Here is a 26,152-nt window from a genome sequence, read left to right as displayed (position 1 = left end):
GATTTTGCTGGAAAAACCCGCTTTTTCCGGGGAAAGTTTTCGTCGCAGTAAATCGGAAAAAACACGTCTCTATGCAGAATTTAATTGCGGTGAATTTTATTTGAGTGTTTTTGGTGTAAAGTTAAAATCTTTGGGATTATAGAGCAAAAATTGAAAAAAAAACACGATTTTCGGGCGCCATTTTGTTTATAAAAAAAGTAGCTCACTATCTGCGGACTTTGCATACCTATATTATTAATATATACAATCATAAGATTCGATTCCAGCAATAAAATTGCTGGTAAATAACTTTTCCCAAAAATGGCCTATTCTCCGATAATCAGCCCAGACTAATATCTTGGGAGTTATAGTCTTCGCGGACACGCATATAAAAAAGAATTGTATCGCCAACACTTATCAAAGAGTTATTATTTTCACTGGAAATGTATTAGGAATCACATTAATCATAGGTACCAGCGAAATAATCGTTTCTGGCTACTACCAGAGGCGTACGACAGGGGAAAGTGAATGGTTAACCCTTCCCAAATTCTACGCCACTGATGAAACTGCTATTTTAGCATATTTTTTAGATTCTGCAATACTTTCTATGCAAATAATATACTCTTCATTCGTAACGATAAAGTCATTAGTTTTCGAGATATTTGAAGTTAAAAATGAAAAGGCACACTTATTTTGATTAATGTATTATGCTCCTTCGTTTTTAGCTTCAAATATCTCGAAAACTAATGGCTTCATATTTACGAATGAAGAGTATGCTTTTTACATAGAAAGTATTAGAGAATCAAAAAATTGCACTAAAATAGCAATTCCGCCAGTGGCGTAGAATTTGGGAAGGGTCAACCATTCATGTTCCCCCGTCGTACGCCTCTGGTAGTAGCCAGAAACGTTGTTTAACATTATTTAGTAGATTGTACAATACCAGCACCACGTATCAAATTTCGTGTTGTTGTCCCATGCCTGTCAGGAAATATTCAAAAATAAATAAAATAAAAGTTTAACTTTGACACCCTGTATTTCGGTTATTATCAATTTTTGTACTAAATTCGCTTAAATTGACCTATTTTAACCTCAGGAATCTAAGGTTAAGCTATAGCCCATTCTTTACCGAACACCCTGTACAATCAACTTGTAGATTGTCATGTTTGTTCGTAAACTCATTTTAGGAGACCAAAGTAATGAATTTAATGTTTGTAGCACATCTCTATCACAATTTAAAACAATGATAGGTGTTCCTTTTCAAAATATTCCTACTATAAGCTACTTGTTTTTGTAATGAAGTCTACTTCATTGACAATTTGTTTACTAGAACATGGTGTCGTTTCAGCCAATGCAGAGACCTGAGTTTCCCTATTTTCTCGCTCTTAGCAAATTTTCATTCCATAAGGTTGATCTGATAGCCGGCAGTTGCCTTAGGAATACGAACCATGGTCCTCGCATGATAGGCTGGCATACTCTCCACTACACTATCCAGTACAACATTTGAATCGTGGTACCTGTCAAACGCAAAATTATATATAATTGTTGTTTCCTGAAATTTTTTAATTTTCTTTGCCATTTTCTTTCTGTAAGAAGCTTCTACACAAAATTACAAAACTTGAGAAAAAAATGCTTGAAATCGGTAAAGTCGTTCTCATGTTATGGCGAGAGATTGGGAAATAGGGATTATTCGTTTTTATATAATAACAAATACATAACTTGTTTTATTAAATTTAAGGGCTCGTGAAGCTTTACGGCAGTGCCTCCCAGACCAGCTGAGGGACAATACTTTCAATGTTTGTCTACAGGAAGACAAATCTACGACTCATTGGCTGTCCCAGTTGTTAAAAAATATCGACTCCCCAGCTACGACTGATCCAAGACAGGTTGGCATGTCACCTTTAACCTCCCAGTAAATATCAAGTGAAATAACTAGGCTACGGATACAAAAATGTATTAATAGTTCTTAGGAAACGGTTTTGAGGCCATATATTTCACTTGCTTTTAAACACTTCACATGTTTCATTACGTTAATGAATATCTAAATCTTACTGTTTTTACAAATTTATATTAAACTATTTTATTCCTAAAATCACAGAGTCGAAGGCATTATTGTAAGAATTAAAGAATTATTACCATTAATGTGTCAATGACTGGTATTTTATGTAGAGAGAATAAAAAACTATTTATATTGGTCGATGATTGTAAGCTATTTAAGCAATACAAGTTTTTCTCGAGAACTTTGAGGGTCAGAGTCGGTACCCATGGAACTCTAGTGTAAGGGAAACATTTTCCTAAATTCTTGAATAACTATTGACAATAATTCTCAATTTTTGAAGAATGGCAATTTATTTCTCAACATAGTTTCTTTTTAGCTCGATACACTTGCTTTATCTTAGCGGTGTTCCAACTGCTTTAACTTATCTGAAAAATACGTTTTCTCGAAGTTTGCAAAGTAGGCTTCCGTGTCCGTAGCGGCGATGATTTCATTCGACTCAACTTTCTGACCAGCAAGTTTTAAGTTTGAAAACAAAAAGAAGTCGCACGGTGCCAAATCTGTGGAATCCGGTGGATGGGCCGTAGTTGTTAGCCCAATTTCAAAGAGCATGTTTTTCTTCGTCAAATGGGGCCGTTTTTCTGCAATTTTTCTTGTACCTCTGCAGGTAGTCGACGTAGATCATACATTTTGAATCCCAGAAAACAGTGGCCATCACTTTTCCTGCCGGTAGGGACTTTGTCTTCTTCGGAGCGCATTAGTCGGGTGAAGTCCACCGTGTCGACTGTTTCTTAGTCTCTAGTGTGTACAATAGGATCCATATTTCTTTGTCAGTCACGAAACAACACAAAATCTTCGGATTGTACGTAAACAATGTCAAACACTCCTAAGTGGTGTTACGGTTGCGCTTATCCGGACTAAGGATCCAAAAATTTCATGAAGTGTCAGCTCTGCCAAGACGAGATCCACCTGGACGTCGATCAACAAAAACCGATGTACGACCACGTTAAAAATCGAACGAATACGTGGACTTGTATCATTACCTCACATAAATATGTAGGACCAATATTTCTAGATCTGAATTATTTAGGAGACCTTATTGAACCCTTCTTATTTTGTTTTTAAAATAACATAATGTTGGCTAGTTTTTAATAAAAATGTGTGGTAGTTTTTTAAACTGATTCCTAAAAATTAATTGTACAATTTTTATCATGATAGTCTGATAATAAATTGGCAAAAGCTGTGCAGAAAGCTTGACAAATACTTAGTAAGATATCGTAACCTAATTAGGGTTACAGACTTTTTAGTGTTAGTTTTATTCGTTGTGTACAGTTGTGTTAAGAAAATCTTGAAACTGTAGATATGTACGTTTTACAAGGTGAATAAAAGAACTGTGATTATTTTTTAGAAGCAACTATTTCTCCCACTATGTGTCGGGAAAACATGTAATTTTATATTTCAGCTATGCTGACTTGTAACCTCCATGTTAATAAAATAAAAGACACTTTAAATTTTTGTGTGTTATTTAAAGTCTTCTTAAAGTATGTGTCAAGTTTTAATATTCTCGAAAGAAAGCGATTTTTAGATGTAGCCTTGATACAAGATCTCTGGGTTTACAAGGGCATAATAAGAGGTCTATCGGGCATTAGTGGAAAGCCTATAGAGCCGAGATTAGACGAAATCCCGAGGACCTGTATAATAGTCCAACTACATCAAAACACTGCGGTTAATCAATCTTTGTTCCAGAGATTTAACGACCGTAAAGATGATGATCATAGAGGGAGAAAGAATCAAGGAGATAATTCTCAGATCAGTATTCCTCCCATATGATAACCCCGAACAACCACCATTACAGGAATTTGAACAGCTATATTAGAGTATCAAAATGTAGAGACTAAATTATGAGAAATGATAATTGAGGCAAATTCTCAGATCAGTATTCCTCCCATATGATAACCCCGAACAACCACCATTACAGGAATTTGAACAGCTATATTAGAGTATCAAAATGTAGAGACTAAATTATGAGAAATGATAATTGAGGCATTCACTTAGAGTCATAAAGTATCTCATAAAACATGGCCACGCTGACCAGGAGATTTTTACCAAAATTATTTTGTATTTGAAACATAAGTACGTGAAGCTTATTTTTAACTTACCTATTATGAACAACGAACTTTATTTATTTATTTATAGTACTATACAAATGACCTGGCCTCTTGTGACTAATCCAGGTCGTTTCCTGATGGGATGACAGTAGTTTATCTTTACATTATTATTCTTCTTCTTTAGGTGCCGGGTCTGTATTCAGACGTTGGCCGTCATCATGTTTACAATTTCTTGAAATCTCTATCGGCTGCTGCGCGAAATAATTCTTCTACTGTGCAGCCACACCATTGTCTAATATTACGCAGCCATGAAAGTTTCTTTCGACCAATCCATCTCTTTCCCTCCACTTTTCCTTGTATTATAAGGCGAAGCAGATGGTATTTAGGTCCTCTAATTATATGGCCGAATTATTCTGTTTTTCTCCTCTTTATGATGCTTATGAGCAGACGTTCTGAATTCACCATTTGAAGAACATCTTCATTGGAAGTGTGCGAAACCCACGATATCTTTAGGATTCGTCGATAGCACCACAATTCGAATGCTTCTATTTTTTTAGCATTGTGGCTTTTAACGTCCATGTCTCACAACCATACAATAGGATAGACCACACATAACATTTCAGCACCTTTCGAATATTCATCGACAGGTTTCTGTTACATAAAACTGGTTTCCAGGTCATAAAAGCCTTCCGTGATATTTCGATCCTAGTTATTATCTCTTCATCAGAGTCACAATTTACATTTAACCAGCTGCCAAGGTACTTGAAATGATTTACCCGTTCTAACTCCTCTCCATCAAGAGAAAGCTGACCTTGATCTATATTAATCTTTCCAACTGCCATCCACTCTGTCTTTGAAATGTTGATTTTAAGGCCTCTCCGATAACTTGCTTCACTGACTAGATTTAGTAGTGTCTGAAGATCTTGTAAATTTTCAGCAAGAATGGCTGTATCGTCAGCGTATCTAATATTGTTGATTACTTTTCCGCCTAGCCTTACTCCCTCTTGTCTGTCATCCAAAGCCTCTCTAAAGATTTCTTCAGAGTACAGATTAAAAAGGGTGGGTGATAAAACACAACATTGTCGTACTCCACGTTTTATCGGCAGTTTTTCAGTACGACTATCTCCAATTTGGATAGAGGCTACTTGATTGTAATATAAGTTATTACATTATTATTACTTTAAGAATTTTCTATATTTGACTAATTAACAATAGCCCTAATCTACTACTAATTATGAAAACTACAAATTGTAAACAATTCTAATAACAATTCTAATATGAACAACGAACTGTCAATACTGATGGAATGGGCATGAAGCGAATTTAATGCGGCCAGGATGAGAGAGCATAGTCAGGGAATGATAGAAGATAATCGCCATCTTTCGTAAACAAAAAAATTGATAGTGGTAGTCAGGGTTACCAGATTGGGGTATTTTCCCACAATTTTGGAGTAATAGGGAACTTGCATAAATTTTTAAATTCGAAAAAAATGTTATAAATCACAACAGAACATAATTTAAAACATGTATCAAAGCAGTGGCGACGCGTGACTTTTTCTAAAGTGTTACCAAAACCAGATATTAAATATATACCAGATATATTATATATTATCTATATACAGGGTGCGCCAAACCTCTGGTCTTCTTTGATTACGGCTAAACTATGAGATATACAAAAAAATGTTTATAACAAAACTAATGTGTATCAAAGAGGTCTATAATTTAAAATTATTTTCAATTATACAGGGTGAGTCAGAACGACGGTATGAACCAAAGTTGTATTTTTTTAAATGGAACACCCTGTATATTAAATCATTTTTGAATATATTATTTAAAAATATGAAAAATTTGTATAAGGTCTTATAGGCCTAAAGTTAATAATTTTCAAAATATTTACATTTTTATTGAGAAAAATGGTAATATTTATAGGGTTGTGGATTATGTTTCCAAGGAAATAAAAATTTAGGTGATAGGTCAAAGTTTTTAAAATATAGTGTTATTTTTAAATAATTTAATATTTTTTACTTTTAGCCATAAAATATACAGTGTGATCACTATTTGCAAATACAAAATTTTCTCATTTTTTTTTAAATGGGACACCCTGTATATTAGTTTTGCGTTTGGTAGTAAATATTACAACCTTTCTTTTGGTATAAGGTTGTATGTACCTAGCATGTTTCGTTTTGTAGATATTTTAAAAAAACTATAGATTTTACGTTTTTGCGGATTTTTTAAAAATTTTTTTGCAAAAAAAATAATTATAATCTGGTTTTAGAAACATACACTAAAATATAAAATATGAAAATAAAAACGTAATTAAAGATTAAAATAAATCGTATGCTAGTACAATTCAATTGAATTTAATAACTTTAAATTATTTTACAAAAAATATTTTACCTTATTAATGAATACATAAATTAGTTATTAAATTAAATAAACAACCAAATTTTAAATCAATCGTAGTAATTCTTCTACCGCAGCAACTTTCCTGTACCAAATTAATTGTTAGTTATATTGTATTTACGAGTAAGATCAGTTAATAACTTTTTAATTTACCTAGATCTTGAGAACGTATAAAGTATGCTTTGAAACAAATGAACGTTATGGAAGTATATTAAGAAGTAAATAGTATCTATGTACCTACTCGTGTCACAAAAGCTGGTAATAATTTCTAATGGTTTCGCCCAAAACAAATGTCATATCCAAACATTTTTCGGTTAAAAAATTAAAATTTAAAATATAAAAAATTGTTACAAAATTTCAACTACAAAAGTATTACCAGTTTTTGTGACACCAGTAAATACTATTTATATTAATAAATAATTTGGATGATACATTTAACATTCATTTGTTTCAAAGCATACTTTATAATAATTTTTATATTCTCAAGATGTATGTAAGTAAATTTAAAAGTTTAACTAAATACAATTTAACTAACAATTAATTTGGTACAGGAAAGTTGCTGTAGTAGAAAAATTACTATGGTTGATTTAAAATTTGGTTGTTTATTTAATTTAGTAACTATTTTATGCATTCATTAATATGGTAAAATATTTTTTGTAAAATAATTTAAAGTTATTAAATTCAATTGAGTTGTACTAGCATACGATTTATTTTAATCTTTAATTACGTTTTTATTTTCATATTTTATATTTTAGTGTATGTTTCTAAAACCAGATTATAATTATTTTTTTTGCAAAAAAAAAATTAAATAAAAAATCCGCAAACACGTAAAATCTATAGTTTTTTTAAAATATCTACAAAACGAAACATGCTAGGTACATACAACCTTATACCAAAAGAAAGGTTGTAATATTTACTACAAAACGCAAAACTAATATACAGGGTGTCCCATTTAAAAAAAATGAGAAAATTTTGTATTTGCAAATAGTGATCACACTGTATATTTTATGGCTAAAAGTAAAAAATATTAAATTATTTAAAAATAACACTATATTTTAAAAACTTTGACCTATCACCTAAATTTTTATTTCCTTGGAAACATAATCCACAACCCTATAAATATTACCATTTTTCTCAATAAAAATGTAAATATTTCGAAAATTATTAACTTTAGGCCTATAAGACCTTATACAAATTTTTCATATTTTTAAATAATATATTCAAAAATGATTTAATATACAGGGTGTTCCATTTAAAAAAATACAACTTTGGTTCATACCGTCGTTCTGACTCACCCTGTATAATTAAAAATAATTTTAAATTATAGACCTCTTTGATACACATTAGTTTTGTTATAAACATTTTTTTGTATATCTCATAGTTTAGCCGTAATCAAAGAAGACCAGAGGTTTGGCGCACCCTGTATATATATATATATATATATATATATATATATATATATATATATATATATATATATATATATATATATAATGTATTTTATAAATATTTTTATATATACAGTGTTCCCATACATCAAAGTTTGTTCGACTAGACACCGTGAATTTTCAGCTTGCTATTAATCAACTTTTTTTTGGTACGCGCGATCCAGGTCTATTATAAAAATAGATGAAATAAAATTAAAAGATTAAAAATTTAAGAAATTATATAAAGTATCTACAAACTAAAAACATATTTGTTGTTTTTAGGTAAAATATGTATTATATCACCTTTATACTTTATTAAAAAATCCAAATTGTATAATTAGTATACTAATCAGTACATTCATTTGTCATTTTTAGCCTAAAATATTAAATAATTTTTATTTTATTGATTATACACTACAATGTACTGTATAATCAATATTATTATATGTCATATTATAATAATGTTGTTAATTAATATATTTCGACAAGTAATTAAAATCGATTAATATGATTTATATAGGATAAAAAGGTATAGATATATTATCTGTATAATAAGCAAGTACAGTTACAAGTTATAAACTAATAATTAATAATGCATATTATGCAATAGTCGAATCCAAAGGGCCGGTACGGTTAACTAACCGGAGTTTAATCGAGAAAATACCGGCCCTAAGAATAACAGACTTCATAAATGGAATTATAATTATTACCTATAATTATAATAATAATTAAAATTGCATTTATTAAGTCTGATATTCTTACGGTCGGTATTTTCTGTCCCGATAGACACCGGCCCTACCTAGCGTCACCAAATTAAAATTTGGTAACACCAATACGCGGTTTCAGAGCCATCGCCCCCGCAAAATTTTCAGAGACGATCCAGTCAAAGATCCTACTATCGTTGCCACTCACAGAAGTGGTAAACGGCGCGGCGCACGGTAAGGGCACAGTATAATAAATATGGAACCTCTTTATACTGTGGTAAGGGCGTATTATAATAACGTGCAACCGATTTTACATAAACTCGCTGATATTTTCGTGCGTCTAGTTGGCTATTTTACTGAATTAGGTAGATACTATTAACAAATATTTCTATTTTTAAAAAATATAAATGGAATTATTTCATAGTAGTCATAAAATATTTATTTACAAATTTTAACTGTTACCAATGGTAACAATGGTTACATGGACGCTTCGCCAGTGTATCAAAGATAAAAAAGTTTTTTAGGTCTTTCGTTTGGCCCTCAAAGGCGATTCAAAATTCAAATTAAAACAGGTGGCCTAAAACGCGTCGTGACGTCACTCCGTTGTACATTTACATTTTTCCAACAAAGTAAACTAGACGTTATAAACGTCAGTAGAAAATACATTTATTTGACGTTACAAGTGTTTTGATCGTTTGAACTATTCATAGAAAACTGTACTTTTACAAAATGGTTTTATTTTCCGTAGTAAACCTTTCCTTTCCTTCAATAAATATATCAAACTCCAATGCCAACAAACTGGTATATATTATTACAATGACATAGGATAAATGTTAATAGAATATAAATAGTTTTCCTTTATTCCGCGACGAGGTATACCAAAATAGGTGAAGGCCAATAAACTAAAGAAGAAGAAGAAGAATATACCTAATTATAACCATAAACGGAACCATATAGTTAAACTGAGTGACGTCACGGGCCATTTGACCTATTTTAAGATACCGAAGACTTTAAATTTGTACTTCTAAGTTATTATGAGTTTTTGAAGCGTGAAATTTTGGAAATCTCATTTTTATACAAAAGTGAACATTATTATGTAATAAAAAAATGTGGAAGTTCCCTATTTGAAAGCGTCCAGGGGAATTTTTCTAATGAATATACATATAACTGTATATTATTTATTTATGTATTAAGTTCAATAGGCCTTGAAGGCCTAGGGCTGAAAGATTTAATTTTTCTTTACAATTACTATTACATATCTATATAATTATATCCTATACTACTATACAGTGAGCACGTAAAGGTTGGAATAAATTCATTTTCTCGAGAATAAACAATTTTGGAAAAAAATCCCGAAATAGGTCGATTTTTATTTTTAAATTACGACTTTTTGGCATATATATCATACTAGTGACGTCACCCATTTGGGCGTAATGACGTCATCGATGATTTTTTTAAATGAGAATAGGGGTCGTGTCATAGCTCATTTGAAAGGTACCTAATTAATTATATTCTCTATTCAGTAATATAAACAATAACATAATTATTCATACAGGGTGTCCAAAAAGATTTTTTTTAATTAAATTTATTGTCATAAAAAGAAGAATCTGTGTAATTTATTTAATTTAAAATACATTTTCCTGCTATCAGAAAACAGGAAAAATGTTTATTTGACAAATAAATCTTGTTTTTTGCAAATGCAATATTAAAGCAGCCACCCATCTGCCTCTTGACAATTTCAGCATTTAATTTAAATGAAAAACAATGATTTTTTTTTCAAATAAACATTTTTTTTTCTGTTTTCTGAGAGCAGCAAAATGTATTTTGAATTAAATAAATTACGCATATTCTTCTTTTTATGTCAATAAATTTAATTCAAAAATTTGTTTTTCGACACTCTGTATAAATAATTATATTAATGTTTATTTTACTGAATAGAGAATTGAATTACTTTTCAAATGAGCTATCACACGACCCCTATTCTCATTTAAAAAAATTATCGATGACGTCATCACGCCCAAATAAGTGACGTCACTAGTACGATATATATGCCAAAAAGTCGTAATTTAAAAATAAAAGTTGACCTCTTTCGGGATTTTTTTCCAAAATCGTCCATTCTCGAGAAAATGAATTTATTCCAACCTTTACGTGCTCACTGTATACAATATTACATTTGTTTATATAAAACATTTAATACTACACTTAATATATCTTAGAGTCCTTCCATACATTTCTTCACCACTTCCTTTCATTGTTTTCTGTCCAAAGTTTTTTCTTTCCAGTTTACAATATTACTTTTTTTGTAAGTCTTCATATACGCTGTCCTTCCATCTCCTTGGTCTACCTATTCTTCTTTTTGTATTGGTTTACGTGATAGAACCATTTTTGGCATTCTTTCCTTTTCCATTGTTTCAATGTGTCCTAAGTATCGGATTTTCTGTGCTTTGATTGACGTTATTTTTGATTCATTATATAGTTCTTCCAGTTTCTTATTATTTCTTCTTCTCCATTGACCATCTATTTTCACGCCTCCATATATTGCTCTTTGTATTTTCCTCTCCCATCTTTCTAAAAGGTCTTATTTCTGATTTTTTTAGCACCCATGTTTCACATGCATATGTAGCTGTAGATCTGATAACTGTTTTGTAGATTCTTATTTTTGTTTTTCTTGAGACATATATTTAGATTTCATTAATGGTCGCAATGCTCCATACTTTTTGTTTTCTCTTGCTATCCTTGTTTTTATCTTCCTTTCCCCATGTCCCTTTTCATCTACTTTTACATCCAGGTATGTAAATTCTGAAACTATTTTAAATGCACATACATTTTCTCCTTCTATCTCCAATGTGAAATTGTCTTCTTTTTCTTTATCTGTTTCTCCCATTATCATGTACTTTGTCTTTTCCTTATTTATGAGAAGACCAAAAATTTTGGCTTGTTTTATTATATTGCTCATTAATTTTGTTAGCTCTTTCTTACTTATCTGAACTGTCTACTGAACTGTATATTATACTCTCATATAATCGAAGACGATAGGACCTATGAATTATTTCCAGGGCCCTCTGTTGATAAGTAGTATAATTTTGCTTTACTGCTCTCTACATTTGACTACTAATTTATTAAAATGCGGAAAAAATTTAAATTTGGGTTATTTGAGCTTCAATTTGAGGGAATTTCAAGGTTTGTTCCAACACGACTAAGAACCGTCCATGTAACGATCACCGTCCTGCGCAGTACCATGGAACGCATTATTTCGTTCCCATGGAACGTTAATTATACAGTGAGCACGTAAAGGTTGGAATAAATTCGTTTTCTCGAGAATGGACGATTTTTAAAAAAAATCCCGAAACAGGTCAATTTTTATTTTTAAATTACGACTTTTTGGCATATATATCATACTAGTGACGTCACCCATCTGGGCGTGATGACGTCATCGATGATTTTTTTAAATGAGAATAGGGGTCGTGTGATAGCTCATTTGAAAGGTAATTCAATTTTCTACTCAGTAATATAAACATTAACATAATTATTTATACAGGGTGTCCAAAAAAAATTTTTTGGATTAAATTTATTGACATAAAAAAGAAGAATGTATGTAATTTATTTATTTCAAAATACATTTTACTGCTCTCAGAAAACAGAAAAAATGTATATTTGAAAAATATTCATTGCTTTTCGCTTAAATTATATGTTCAAATTGTCACGAGGCTGGTGGGTGGCTGCTTTAATATTGAATTTAAGCAAAAAACAATATTTATTTGCAAAAAAAACATGTTTTCCTGTTTTCTTATAGCAGTAAAATGTATTTTGAATTAAATAACTTACACACATTCTCCTTTTTATGTCAATAAATTTAATTCAAAAAAAAAAAAAATTTTTGGGCACTGTGTGCCACAAAATTTATGTTAATAAGAACACTAAGTTTTCACTCTAATGGCATATAACATATCCCACCAGAATGAAAACAATGGGAACCTTCTCTGGTTACACCTCAGAGGCTTCTACAATTTGCAAGCCATACGGATGCTGAGACTAAGGAAGATGAGGGAATTCTACAATTTACAATTCACGTCACATCTGCTCAGCGCGGTAAAGTTCCAACGAGACTGGTTCCCTTCATACTCCACACAGAGTAAATGTAAATCAAAAATGAATAACCATTTTCAATTTCGTTGCAAAACGAAAATACAGCCGAACCATATTCCAGCCCAATCAGAGAGTGCTGCAAGCACCTCTACCGGTTTCGAAACTTATTAGTCTCTCATCAGGAGGCACATATGCTGCTCTCCCTGATCCAACCAAAACAAACCCCAGCGTGCAGTCCCGAATTGCAACGAACGAAATGGCATAGATGCCCTAGCGGCAACTGCTAGCAAAAGACTAAGTTTTCACTCTAATGGCATATAACATATCCCACCAGAATGAAAACAATGGGAACCTTCTCTGGTTACACCTCAGAGGCTTCTACAATTTGCAAGCCATACGGATGCTGAGACTGAGACGGATGCAGATGTGACGTGAATTGTAAATTGTAGAATTCCCTCATCTTCCTTAGTCTCAGCATCCGTATGGCTTGCAAATTGTAGAAGCCTCTGAGGTGTAACCAGAGAAGGTTCCCATTGTTTTCATTCTGGTGGGATATGTTATATGCCATTAGAGTGAAAACTTAGTCTTTTGCTAGCAGTTGCCGCTAGGGCATCTATGCCATTTCGTTCGTTGCAATTCGGGACTGCACGCTGGGGTTTGTTTTGGTTGGATCAGGGAGAGCAGCATATGTGCCTCCTGATGAGAGACTAATAAGTTTCGAAACCGGTAGAGGTGCTTGCAGCACTCTCTGATTGGGCTGGAATATGGTTCGGCTGTATTTTCGTTTTGCAACGAAATTGAAAATGGTTATTCATTTTTAATTATGTTAATGTTTATATTACTGAATAAAGAATTGAATTACCTTTCAAATGAGCTATCACACGACCCCTATTCTCATTAAAAAAAATCATCGATGACGTCATCACGCCCAGATGGGTGACGTCACTAGTATGATATATATGCCAAAAAGTGGTTATTTAAAAATAAAAATTGACCTGTTTCGGGATTTTTTTCCAAAATCGTCCGTTCTTGAGAAAATGAATTTATTCCAACCTGTACGTGCTCACTGTATATTAACGTGATCGTTACATGAGGGTTCTCGGTCGTGTTGGAATAAAACCTTCAGTTTCCCCAAAGTGGGGAATTTATAAAATCACATCTGGCAACTCTGGTGGTAGTTGAAGCAAAATTTTCCCTGACATTCCCTGTCTCTCTCTAGGACCTCTCTCTTGTATGTTGGCCGCAATCTCGCTTCACTGATGAATGGGACTGGGCCATTCCATCAGTATTGGCAGTTCGTTGGTTTATGAAGCAATATTGACAAAGTATTTTGACATCCAGAAAAGGTCAAAATATCGACTATCGTCTGAAAAAAACTCGTCAGATGATGAACTGTTGCAGTCACTATTATTCACATTAATAATTAAAGGTTCAACGAAAAAATCCATTTTAGGGTATATACCATAGAGAAATAAAAAGAGAAGAGAGTGCTTGGTTGCATACATTTGATTGTCACACTAGACGCTAGCGACTCGATGAACTACTTACCGAACTACACGGCTAAAAGCGGGCGTGGCGGGATATTTAAAATTATTTTAGATTTCACTTAGCTATGAAGATCAATTTACAAAAACAAAATAACTGTATTTTTAAGTTTTCTTTAACGTTTTAGTGTAAAAACCTAATTTCTATGAAATAATTTGGAAATTGTAATATTATTTACACATTATTTTATTTATGTCATAAATAATATTACAATTTTAAATTTTTCCATAGAAATTATATTTTTACACAAAAAAATTACAGAAAAAATATTAAAAATACAGTTATGTTGGTTTTGTAAATAGATCTTCGTAAAACATGGGAATAAACACTGGGAAAAAAACTACACACATTTTATTTTTATTAATCTTCACGGCGACCTCTTTATTCATCTTATATTTTACAAAATGCAGATATTACTAGTTTGATTAGTAGCCTAAAAATATCTAAAGAAAAATATTTTTTTTCAGAACTTTCAGAAAAATAGAAAATAATATAAACACTGGGAAAAAAACTACATATATTATATTTTTATTAATCCTCACGAGGACCCCCCACTTACCGCATGCATGTATGGAGTGCTGATAAAACAAAATAAGAAAATCTATGCAGTAAAATTGTTTTGAAATAATGATGTAAAACACAGATCAACACAAAATGCATGCATGTCCCCGCTCTTTATTCTTTAATTATCTTATCTTTTACAAAATGCAGATATATATTACAAATTTGTCTAGTAGCCTAAAAAACCTTATAAGTTATTCTACATTTCCCTCAGAACTTTTTAGAAAAATAGGATACATATATACAGAGTGTAACAAAAATACAGGTCATAAACTAAATCACCTATTCTTTGACCAAAAATAGTTTGAATGAACCTAACTTACCTTATTACAAATATACACATAAAAAAAGTTACAGCCCTTTGAAGTTACAAAATGAAAATCGATTTTTTCGAATATATTGAAAACTATTAGAGATTTTTTATTGAAAATGGACATGTGGCATTTTTATGGCAGGAATATCTTAAAGAAAAATTATAGTGAAATTTGTGTACCCCATAAAAATTTTATGGGGGTTTTGTTCCCTTAAACCCCCCAAACTCTTGTGTACGTTCCAATTAAATTATTATGGTGATACCATTAGTTAAATTCAATATTTTTAAAACTTTTCGGCTCTTAGTGTTTTTTCGACAAGGCAGTTTTATCGAGTTGCGGCTTTTTTTCTAATGTTTAGGTGTAATAAGTTTAGGTGTTTAGGTCTAAATTAGGTGTAATACTATACTCATTATCATGCTGACTGGAAATTGAGCGTTTATTCTTGACTGGGTTATTAATGGAGGAACTATTTCTTTGTTACTAAAAATGTGTACATTTGAAACAGAGATTTCATCAGAAGAATGTGCAGGTATAGGCAAAAGTTGATCATGGACATTGGATATGTGAATTATTTTGGAGGGCACTGCATTATTTAATAGTTTTGTTTTTAAACTGCTTGTAAATTGTGTTTCCTCAAAATGATCTTCACATAAATAACACCTAGTTTCAGTAAATTCAATACCAATAATTTCAAACCAGTCATGACGTCTTTTTAAATCTTTATCTGGAAATCTAAAAAACTTTTTATTTGTATACTCTGGGTCTGTGACAGGATGAAAATACTTGTTATTACAATAGGAAGCTAAACATCCGTGAACATATTTACTGGGTTTGGATTTAGAATTTGACATTGCAAAATGATAAACTAATATTACCTACATACAATATAACCACTATAAATTGTAACTAAACAGAACCTTTATTGATATTTAACCTACCTACTTACAAAACACTGACTTTTGTTACAATACTAGTTTTTTATTTGTATTTACACTATAAAATGATAAACTAATTTTACAGTTGAGTCCATTGGCAGAAAGTGGTTATGACAATCTGTGTGAATAAGGTGAACTTTGTATGTAAATTAATGCCAAAATAAAATTAGTTGTGAAAAACAAACAATAAACAAACCAGAAATGTTGCAAATTGTACTTAAATCTGAAAACGTCCCCAAGCGTCTTTTTTGCACCTCTATTTTTTCGATGTACTGAATCTAGAAAGTTCATAAAAATAACATGTATGTTTACTTAATAACAGGCAGTAGCTGGTTTGTCTTTAGTGTCATGTGTGGAACACAATGGTGCTAAGTAAAAAGTATGTGTTTTATCTCTCCAGGTATTAATGAGAACCATGGACTCAACTGTACCTACATACAATATAACTACCATACCTTTATTAACGTTTAACACCTTGGTTAGCGATCACTTAAACTAATAACCTGTAATTTTGTACCATTTTATCCTTATTTTGAAACCAATATGAGAAACTAAAAACTCTCGCTTTAGAGCATTTTAAATCATTTAATAACAATGGAAGCCAGCGTCTCACACGGTATTACAGTCAATATTTTGTGTGAAATGCTGGCATCTCACACGGTAGCCAAGGTGTTAACCTACCTACTTACATGTACTTACACTATACTTGTTATTCTATTAGTCTACTTGTCTACAAACATGGGAGGCCTATGTCCAGCAGTGGATCTAGAGGGACTGATGATGATGATGATTAGTCTATATCACTTCTCTGTAATTCCAAGTTCCTGAAAATAAAACAGAAGGCAATTTTAATACAATGCATATAGAGCGTGAATATCGAGGTTAGGGAGTTAAACTAACTCAAAATGTAAAGTGATTTTCTTATTAAATTTGTAAAAGTATTTCTAAGAATACACAAATAGCATTTTGCAACTAAGAAAAAAATAATATTAATTACTGAAAAATATTGAATTAACATTACTTTTAGTAGAATGCAGTAATTAATCACATCATAGTTTTTGAGAAATTAACTCATAAAAGAAACCAATTTTGATTTGTTGTAAACACCACATGAATGTAATTTAAAAATTTGGTTGTATGTAAATTTTTTACAATAATTATTAAAATTTATTGACCACCATTTTAAGGGTACATTTTTGGACATAGTTATTAATTTAAAAAGTCCACCGAACCCACTGCAGGAAACAGAGATTTTAGTTATCGAGGTCCATAAAACACAAAATATTTGTCATATACCTACCTACCAACAAAGTTCTTTTTTATCTTATGTCTCTGTGGATTAAAGTAAAAATATTTATTATAAATAAAATAATTATTTACCTACCTAATGACATTAATGTTATCTTCAATGTTGCTGTACTTCGTAATTATCCTTTTCAAAAGTTGATGTCTTTGTCGAGTCTGTCTATACTCCCAATCCTAGAACGAAAAAACAAATCAATTTTCTTTTAATGAAAACTAAAAATCAATAAAGAGATATGGTATGCATAGAGACCTATAATTTAAACTTGAATGGTATGAATTAAGAAGTCAATAAATAAAACTGATGATAACATGCTATACACTCTATGTTTTGCATATGATCAGATTCTTACGGCCTAGGGTTATAACGATATTGAATATTATATGACACACAAAATCTTAGAAGAGTACCTGCACTGGGGTTTGGAAATGAATACCAACAAAACGGAATATATGTGTGTTGGAGGTACACAGCAGGATCTATCATTGGAAAATGAAATAACTATTAATCACTGTCAGGAATATAAATACTTGGGTCTTAAAATTACACAAGATGGAACATTGGACAAGAATAGCCAAGAAAAGTGCACGCAAGGAAGGAAAGCTATGGCATTATTAAACACAATCCTATGGGACCAAAAGTATCTCCAAAGAAAATAAACATAACATCTATAACAGCATTGTAACATATAGCAGCGAATTTTGACCACTAAAAGAAAAATCCGAAAATCCGAATTCTGGAGAAGAACTGCTCCTATATCAAGAATACATAAAATCAGAAATACAAGAATATTGGAGATAATGGATACGATATACAATACAATTCATACAATATAAAAACAAAGCAACTAAGATGTTTTAAGCCACTACAACGTACGGAAGACGACAGATTACCTACGAAAAGCTGGATAGAAGAAATTCATAGGGAAATGGGAAACTATACATATAGAGAAAGAGGCTTGAAGGAAGATATGTGTTAGGATACAGAAAAAGGCGATTATATAATATATAAAAAATTGTATTTTCACCTACCGATATTCAATTTCAGCAATTCCGGCACTATCCAGTAATGAAAATATGTCCAGTTCAGTAATATTCAGTACAAACCGCCAAATTATCTATTTATGCCGGGCCGGGAAATTGCAAATTCTCACAACAAAATGGCGTCCTAAAAACACAAAGTCAATGTCAATTGTCAAAAATGTAAATTTTCTTCACGGTACAATCAAAATACTTTATTGTACCATGGGTAAATTTTAGTTTCAGAAACAGCAGCGCCCCTATGTGCTACTTACCTGCGCAGAAAGATTGTGCCAGTTATTCCCTATCCTTTGACGTCTCTCTTTTTTTTATTTCTCTATGGTATATACTATCTCACATTCTTCATTCTTCTTTTCCAATATGTCTAACGTAGTTTTTCCATGAGTCCGGTGTGACGTTTTCTATAGCAGTAGCTAGCAGATCTTTCACATCGTCCATTTTGAAAGTTAACTTTTCCCTTCTATACTTAATTTTTTATTTGACCGCATATAATTTCAATAAGGTCAGCTCACAATTATAAGGAGAGAGGCAGAGAACAATTATGTTCTTATCACGAACCAATTTTTCGACAACATATTTCTTGTATTCTGATATATGCCTCCTTGCAAAATTTAATAACTTTCATTGCACTTTCAACATAATTGTCATCAAATGATAAACTTATTTCTTTGAAAGGGCCAGTTCATGTCAGCTTTCCGCCAGGCAGTTGGTGAGGGGATGGCTCGAATTGTCGACTATGGTAAAATTGTCGTGGCTATTGTGAATTTGGTTCTGAGTTTAATAAAATCTTTAAAACCCAACTTTCAAATTTTTGGGCGTCCATTTCTTCATGATCGTTATTGGTTTTCTTGGATTCGAAGACTAACAGGCCGTTTTCCAAAGAAACCTAATCACTGCATATGTAGTGATGTGAGTCGAGAATATTTCCAAGCGAATATTCGCGAACATTGGAAAGTTTCCGAGAATATTCGCCTATAAAAAATGGAAATATTCCCCTGTCCGCGAATATTCCCGGAAACTTTCAATGGAAAATTCTCGAGAATATTTCCGAGAACTTTCAAGAATGTTTCCGAGAACTTTCCATAATATTCCCGTGAACTTTTGATAATATTTCCAAGAGCCTTTTGGACATAAGAGTCAGTGACTTATTTTGAATTTACATGGTAGCGCTATTTAATTCACACGGCCGACGAACCTGTACCACTGCCAAGTACAAAAGGAACATTGTTTTGAACATTAACTTCATTATTTTTATACTAAAATGCCTAAAGCTATACTAAAATCATAATAAAGATGCACTAGAAATAAACAAACCAATACATGTTGAATGTTACGAGGAGTAGTCCCGAATCATGATTTAAAATGTATAAACTTTGCAAATCATGATTTGGGAGTCCTCCTCGAACATTCAATGTGTTTTGGTTTGTTTATTTCTAGTGTATCTTTATTGTGATTGTAGGATAGGTATAATGCATATATAATAAAGTTATATCATTAAAGCTTCCTGTAAAAACTAGATGGAGTTAAATTCTTAATTGTATATATAACATACAGAACTGTCTGGATGATGAAATATTTTGGATAAAGTTGTAAAAAGTAGCAGTTGTGCTAACGCCAATTGCGAAATGGATTAGACTTTATTGGAAGGCAATATGTTTAAAATATCTCAGGTTGTCGAGGCATTTAAGGATACAAAAAATATTTTTACCGAGAATATTCCATTACTTCCAATCAATAAGTCTGAGGAAAAGGAATGCTTATCTAAATTAGAAAAAAGAAAAAAATGACAGTGAAGGCTGTGCACTATGCTGGAAACTTGTTTGATTCTTCTTTAACAGGACAAAGCCTCACTGGTAAAGACCATATATATTAGCTATGCAGTGTATAGACAAGATATTAACCAATCATCCCAAGTTTATTACCAAAAAAGAATACATTTTACAGAACTAACAAAGTTCTGAGCAAAAGCAGACCTTTGGTCGATGGATTTTATTTGGCTTTCAGCACGATCAGTAGATTGTGTAAGCTGGTGACAAGGAATGTGCACCAAAACTTCTTTAAAAGATTTGGCAATTACAATACTGGGGTTACCAGCTTCCTACGCTGAAACAGATCGTAGTTATAGCACATACTCTTTCATACATAATAAAAGGAGAATACATACATATACTGACTATAGATAGAGCAGGGAAGTTAATAGTTCATAATGAAAAACTCACTAAAAGATCATAAACATGGAAAAATGGTATTTCTATAACTCTTCTGTTGGAAGCAGGGCAAGACTCTAAATCCATATCAAAAATGAAAGATTAATCCAGACGGAGAGAGACTCTTCATTTATTCTCTTCATAATATGGAGTCCAGCTTGTTTGAAGACAATTTATTTGACTCACAAGAATAGACTCTTACTTATTTATATATTTTATAATTATAATTCCTTAGAATTTTGTAGTGTCTTGTTATTATTTGTTAAAAAAAAGAGTTCCTGTTTTAGTACTATATAGGAATACAGATTACCTGAAGTAAGTTCCAATCTGTATTCCTATATAGGAATACAGATTACCTGAAGTAAGTAATCAATTTTGGTTTGGTTATTGTATGTTATCTTTTTTATTTTAATATATTTTTAAATAAAATAACTTTTTTAGTTTTAATTATAACGACTATTTGGAGTATTTTTTTTTATTAAGTTAAATTTTAAAATTTTGGACATTTAATTTTTACCAGATTTTTTCTGTAGTCGTAATACCACAATAATAAGTAAAGCTAACTACTGATGTGTATAATTTATTAAAATAATTTTAATAAAAATGCAATACTTCCATAAGTTTCCGAAAGTTTCCAATATTCCTGGAAAGTTTCCGGAAAATTTGCGGCGTTTGAATCTTCCCGGAAATTTTACATCAGTATGCATATGCGTGTAAAATGAGTCTCCGTCTTTGCCCGCTGGTGTTTTCTGACCCTATGATAACCCTTCAATAAAAGGTTGTCGACGATTTATAACTGCAAAATCTGGCCACACCTTTGAGACAATGTGGCTTTGTTTAGCCAAGTTTCGTCTAAATAGTACATTTTTCTTGATTCACGACGTTAGTCTTGGATTTTTTTCAGGTAATGTCTCGTTTCTTTTGTTATTTACATTAATAATATCTTTTGAAATACGTGCATCGGACCATTTTACTGACATCTTCACTTATTCTTAAATACACCAGCTAAATATTCCTAAATAGCTCTCCACCTGCTTTTAATATTTCTGCACCGCACTGACTCTATTTGTTCCCCATGTTTTATTTTTCCTTAGGTTTCGAATTTCTACATTCTTTCTTGTTCTGTTGATCTTTAGTCGAGCGCGTCAGATTATCACATAGGGAGAAACCTTGTACCCTGTAAATGTACCTCTACCATATTATATTGGCTCTTAATACAGGGGAGTTCGTTAAGGGGGTCCGAAAAAAATCTATCCTTAGAAAAACTCGAAATTATCAGATTAAGATAAGTTAAGTTAAATACATGCAAAACAGTGCATATTTCAAAAATCTGACGATTTGAGTGGGGCGTAAGGAAATGGGTGAGTCACAAAGTTTCACAAAAAAAAAGAGAATATTTCGCGAAATGAACGTCAGATCGAAAAACTATAAAGTACGTTTTCAATATTTTTCAAAAATCTATCAAATGCTACCAAACACAACACCCACGGGGAGGGGGTAAATTTTAAATAGTAACCCCGCGATATTTCTCGAAATGAACATCAGATCGAAAAACAAAAAAATACGTTTTCAATATTTTTTAAAAATCTATCGAATGACACCAAACACGGCCCCCCACGGAGAGGGGTGGGGGGTAAATTTAAAATTTTAAATACGAACCCCGCGATATTTCTCGAAATGAACATCAGATTGAAAAACTGCAAAATACACGTATTCAATATTTTTGAAAAATCTATCGAATGACAGCAAACACGACCTTCCACGGAGGTGGGGGTGAGGGTTTACTTTAAAATAGGAGCCTCCATTTTTTGCAGATCCTCCATATTGCAGATTTGGATTCCTTGCGTAAAAATAAGTAACTTTTACTCGAGACATTTTTTAGAATTATTGATAGATGGCGCTATAATCGGAAAAAACGATTGTTGAAAATGGAAAATTAAATTAAAAAATGGAAAGTCCCCCACTTTATGGAAAACTTAGCTTTTTTTGGTTTTAGGACCTACTCTTCACAACCTAATAGGTCCACATAACGCTCGAATAACTGCAAGTTTAGCATACTTTCCTCCCCTTCTAGAGCACTTCTTTGTCTGCCTTGTATATTTCACCATTTTCCAGTTCGTTTCTACTTCTGTATTTAATTCGTATTTTTGCAACTCCAATAGGGAACTTGCACATTTTTTTATTACATAATAATCTTCAGTTTTGTATAAAAATGAGATTTCCAAAATTTCACGCTTCAAAAACTCATAATAACTTAGAAGTACAAATTTAAAGTCTTCTGTATTTTAAAATAGTTCAAACGACCCGTGACGTCACATAGTTTAACTATATGGTTCCGTTTATGGTTATATTTAGGTATATTCTTCTTTTTCTTTAGTTTATTGGCCTATACCTACTTGGATATTTGGCCAGATCGTCGTCGCGGAATAAAGGAAAAATATTTATATTCTAATGACATTTATCGTATGTCATTGTAATAATATATACCAGTTTGTTGAGATTGGAGTTTGATCTAGTTATTGAAGGAAAGGAAAGAAGGTTTAATATGGAAAATAAAACCATTTTGTAAAATTACAAGTTTTCTATGAATAGTTCAAACGACCAAAAACACTTGTAAGTCACCTAACTGTATTTTCTACTGACGTTTATAATGTCTGTTTAGAATGTAAACATATAACCGGATGACGTCACAAGGCGTTTTGGGCTGGCTGGTATAATTTGAATTTTTAATCGTGTTTAGGGCCCAAACGAAAGACAAACAAAACTTTTTTATCTTTGACACATGTTTTAAATTATGTTCTGTTGTGATTTATAATATTTTTTTCGAATTTAAAATTTTATGCAAGTTCTCTATTGTGTTTGCTTCTCATATTTTCTTATGTTTTCATCCTTTTCGTTTTCAGATTCACAGTTCGTCCCTCTCAAGCTCCTGGCTTTTGTAACGATATGTTGTACTATGTTGTATCTGTTCTGATTTATTCTAGATATCTGTTGATAATCGATCAAGACATAGTCTATCTAGTTAGTAGTTTTACCACCGGGGGACGACCATGTTTCTTCTGTAGATCTTTTTTCTCGGAAACTGCGTGACTTTTTCCCATTTCCATTTGTCCTGATCATCCTTCTCTTAGGTCGGTGCATGTGCATTTACAATGTTTTTGTTTAGTTTCTTCCACTTATTCTTAAAAGACACATTATCTCTTATTTATAGGCTTAAAATGTATAATCTCCTCCTGTAGCTGCTTTACAACGAAAACTACAGTTCCCAATTATCTATCATTTCCTCAAGTTTAGAAAATATTTTCATGTTTTAATATATCTCTTTTAAGCACCGACTGTGTAGGTTCCTCTGACGTTCCATATGGCCATCTTCATTCGCACACAGTTACTAAACCGTTTTCCTAAATTCCATTCTGTTTCCCTTGCAAAAGTCATTTTCTTTTTCTCTGCCATTATTTTCTGTATTAGTTTCTGACATTTCTAAGGATATTGTCTCTCCTAAGGATATTGTTTCGTACTCTTCAATTGTTATTTTAACGAAACTAATTTTAAACAGGGAAAACGTTAAGAGACAGAATAACAAATAACCAAATAATAGATATTTGTAAAATACATACAGCATATTGTACGATGTAGAATATAAAGAAGACATAAGTGGAACCAGCATATTATAGTAAGTAATGGTTGGCGAGAAACTAGCAGGGAGATTTAACCCTGCGTTATAGTCTAGGCGTCAGAGGGGTCACCGTGTCCTTTTCAATTTTGATGGACAAACTCAACGGTTTCTTATGGATTTTTGGCTGCTGATTACGAATTTCTAGGGTGGATTTCGATCCGAGTGGTCAAAAAATTGTTATAAACAATTTAATTGTTTATAAATTGTTTATAAGAATCTGGCTCATAAACTAAAAGAGATAAAAAATAATATTTCAAATAAAATTTGTTCGTTAATAAAAAACGAAGAAAAAAACGTTTACTAAACTAAAATCCAACGGTTAGAACTCAAGATATTGTAAAATTAGTGCACAATGCAAATTGCAAAATAAGTATTTTTCGAAGCTTTATCGATCGTATCTTAACTTCTACGCTTGCAAATGAGCCTTAGAAGGTCTCATTTTAAAGCTTCGTTAATAGGCTTCCAAACAATGTTTGTCAAATTACTTTATCTTCATTTGTTTTAAAGTTATACCCGTTTGAAGTTATAATTTTCTTTAAAAAATTGTACATTAATTTGTTTATAAGGGTTTCAAGTAAATTTGAGCTATAAACATTTATACTTTAATTAACAATAATGATAGAAGAACTGAAAAGGAACATTTTGAGCTTTTTAAAATGTTCGTAAGTTTATTTTTGGTTAAGACATCGATATTTTAATGGCGCGCTATGAGGCGCAAAATCGGCTCACAGTCAAGTATGTAAGTATTTTTCGACGATTTATCGATCGCAACTCGGCTTCTACGCATGCAAATGAGCCAATATATGATATCCATATAAAAATGGATCGAGTTCTTTTACAGCATCATCATTGCATATAAAACAAGCATTTATGTTGTGGCGGCATACACACAATTGACGTGCCTTGATGATATTGCAAAAGAACTAGATCCACTTTATATGGATATCATATAGAAAATTAGACTCTGAAGCCCCAGAAAGTTTTAGTTTTACTGCCTACAAGAACAGACTTGACCACCATATGACTGTAAAAATTGCTCTAACAACTTATGCAGATGTAAAAAAGCTGAGATTCTCTGTATATCTCGATGCAGATGCATGAAAGATAATGTTTGTAAAAATATGTAGTACTAATAAATAATATCAACTTACTTTTTAGTTATATTTCTGAAATATTAGTTTTTAATGTTTTTTTTCTCATTTAGTACAAAAAATAGAAGACAAAGTAAATAGAATGAAAGGTGATGCGAGGTACAGTATGATGATTTAATTATAAGAATTATATGATCAAATTTTATTAGGATCTTCAAAAATGAAAAATGAAGATGACGTATATATACATAGAAATTATAATTTGCATCGAGAAGTTAGCGCGTGAACCTTTACGCGGTGAGCCAATCTCGCGCCTCAGAGCGCGCTATTAAAATATTGATATCTTGGCCAAAAATAAACATACGAACATTTTCTTAAGCTCAAAATGTTTCTTTTGAGTTCTTCTATCATTATTGTTAATTAAAGTATAACTGTTTACAGCTCAAATTTGCTTGAAACCCTTATAAACAAATTAATGTACAATTTTTTTAAGAAAATTTTAACTTCAAACGGATATAACTTTAAAACAAATGAAGACAAAGTAATTTAACAAACTTTGTTTGGAAGCATATTCATTAAACTTTAAAATGAGACCTTCTAAGGCTCATTTGCATGCGTAGAAGCCAAGTTACGATCGATAAAGCTTCGAAAAATACTTAATTTGCAATTTGCATTGTGCACTAATTTTACAATATCTTGAGTTATAATTGTTGGATTTAAGTTTGGTAAACGTTTTTTTCTTCGTTTTTTATTAACGAACAAATTTTATTCGAAACATTTT

General features: G+C 31.6%; 1 protein-coding gene and 1 long non-coding RNA gene across 2 annotated transcripts in view; one reads left to right on the top strand and one right to left on the bottom strand.

Moving 5' to 3' along the window:
- The window catches only part of LOC114326391 (CCR4-NOT transcription complex subunit 9), a 35,422-nt gene extending 31,935 nt beyond the window's left edge, over positions 1 to 3,487 (top strand). Inside the window, exon 6 of the mRNA XM_028274751.2 lies at positions 1,715 to 3,487. Coding sequence (XP_028130552.1) covers positions 1,715 to 1,892 — 178 coding nt within the window. The 3' untranslated portion in view covers positions 1,893 to 3,487. The remainder of the gene's footprint in view (positions 1 to 1,714) is intronic.
- Positions 3,488 to 14,593: 11,106 nt separating this feature from the next.
- LOC126879569 (uncharacterized) lies at positions 14,594 to 18,730 on the bottom strand. Its single transcript, XR_007696126.1, has 3 exons — positions 18,389 to 18,730; positions 17,439 to 17,533; positions 14,594 to 16,878 (listed from the first exon to the last, which is right to left on the bottom strand). It is a non-coding gene; the product is annotated as an uncharacterized LOC126879569 (long non-coding RNA).
- Positions 18,731 to 26,152: the final 7,422 nt, after the last annotated feature.

The sequence above is a fragment of the Diabrotica virgifera genome, chromosome 2 (assembly GCF_917563875.1).
Source record: "Diabrotica virgifera virgifera chromosome 2, PGI_DIABVI_V3a".
Classification (NCBI taxonomy): Eukaryota; Metazoa; Arthropoda; class Insecta; order Coleoptera; family Chrysomelidae; genus Diabrotica; species Diabrotica virgifera.
This window is presented reverse-complemented; position numbering and strand designations above follow the sequence as displayed.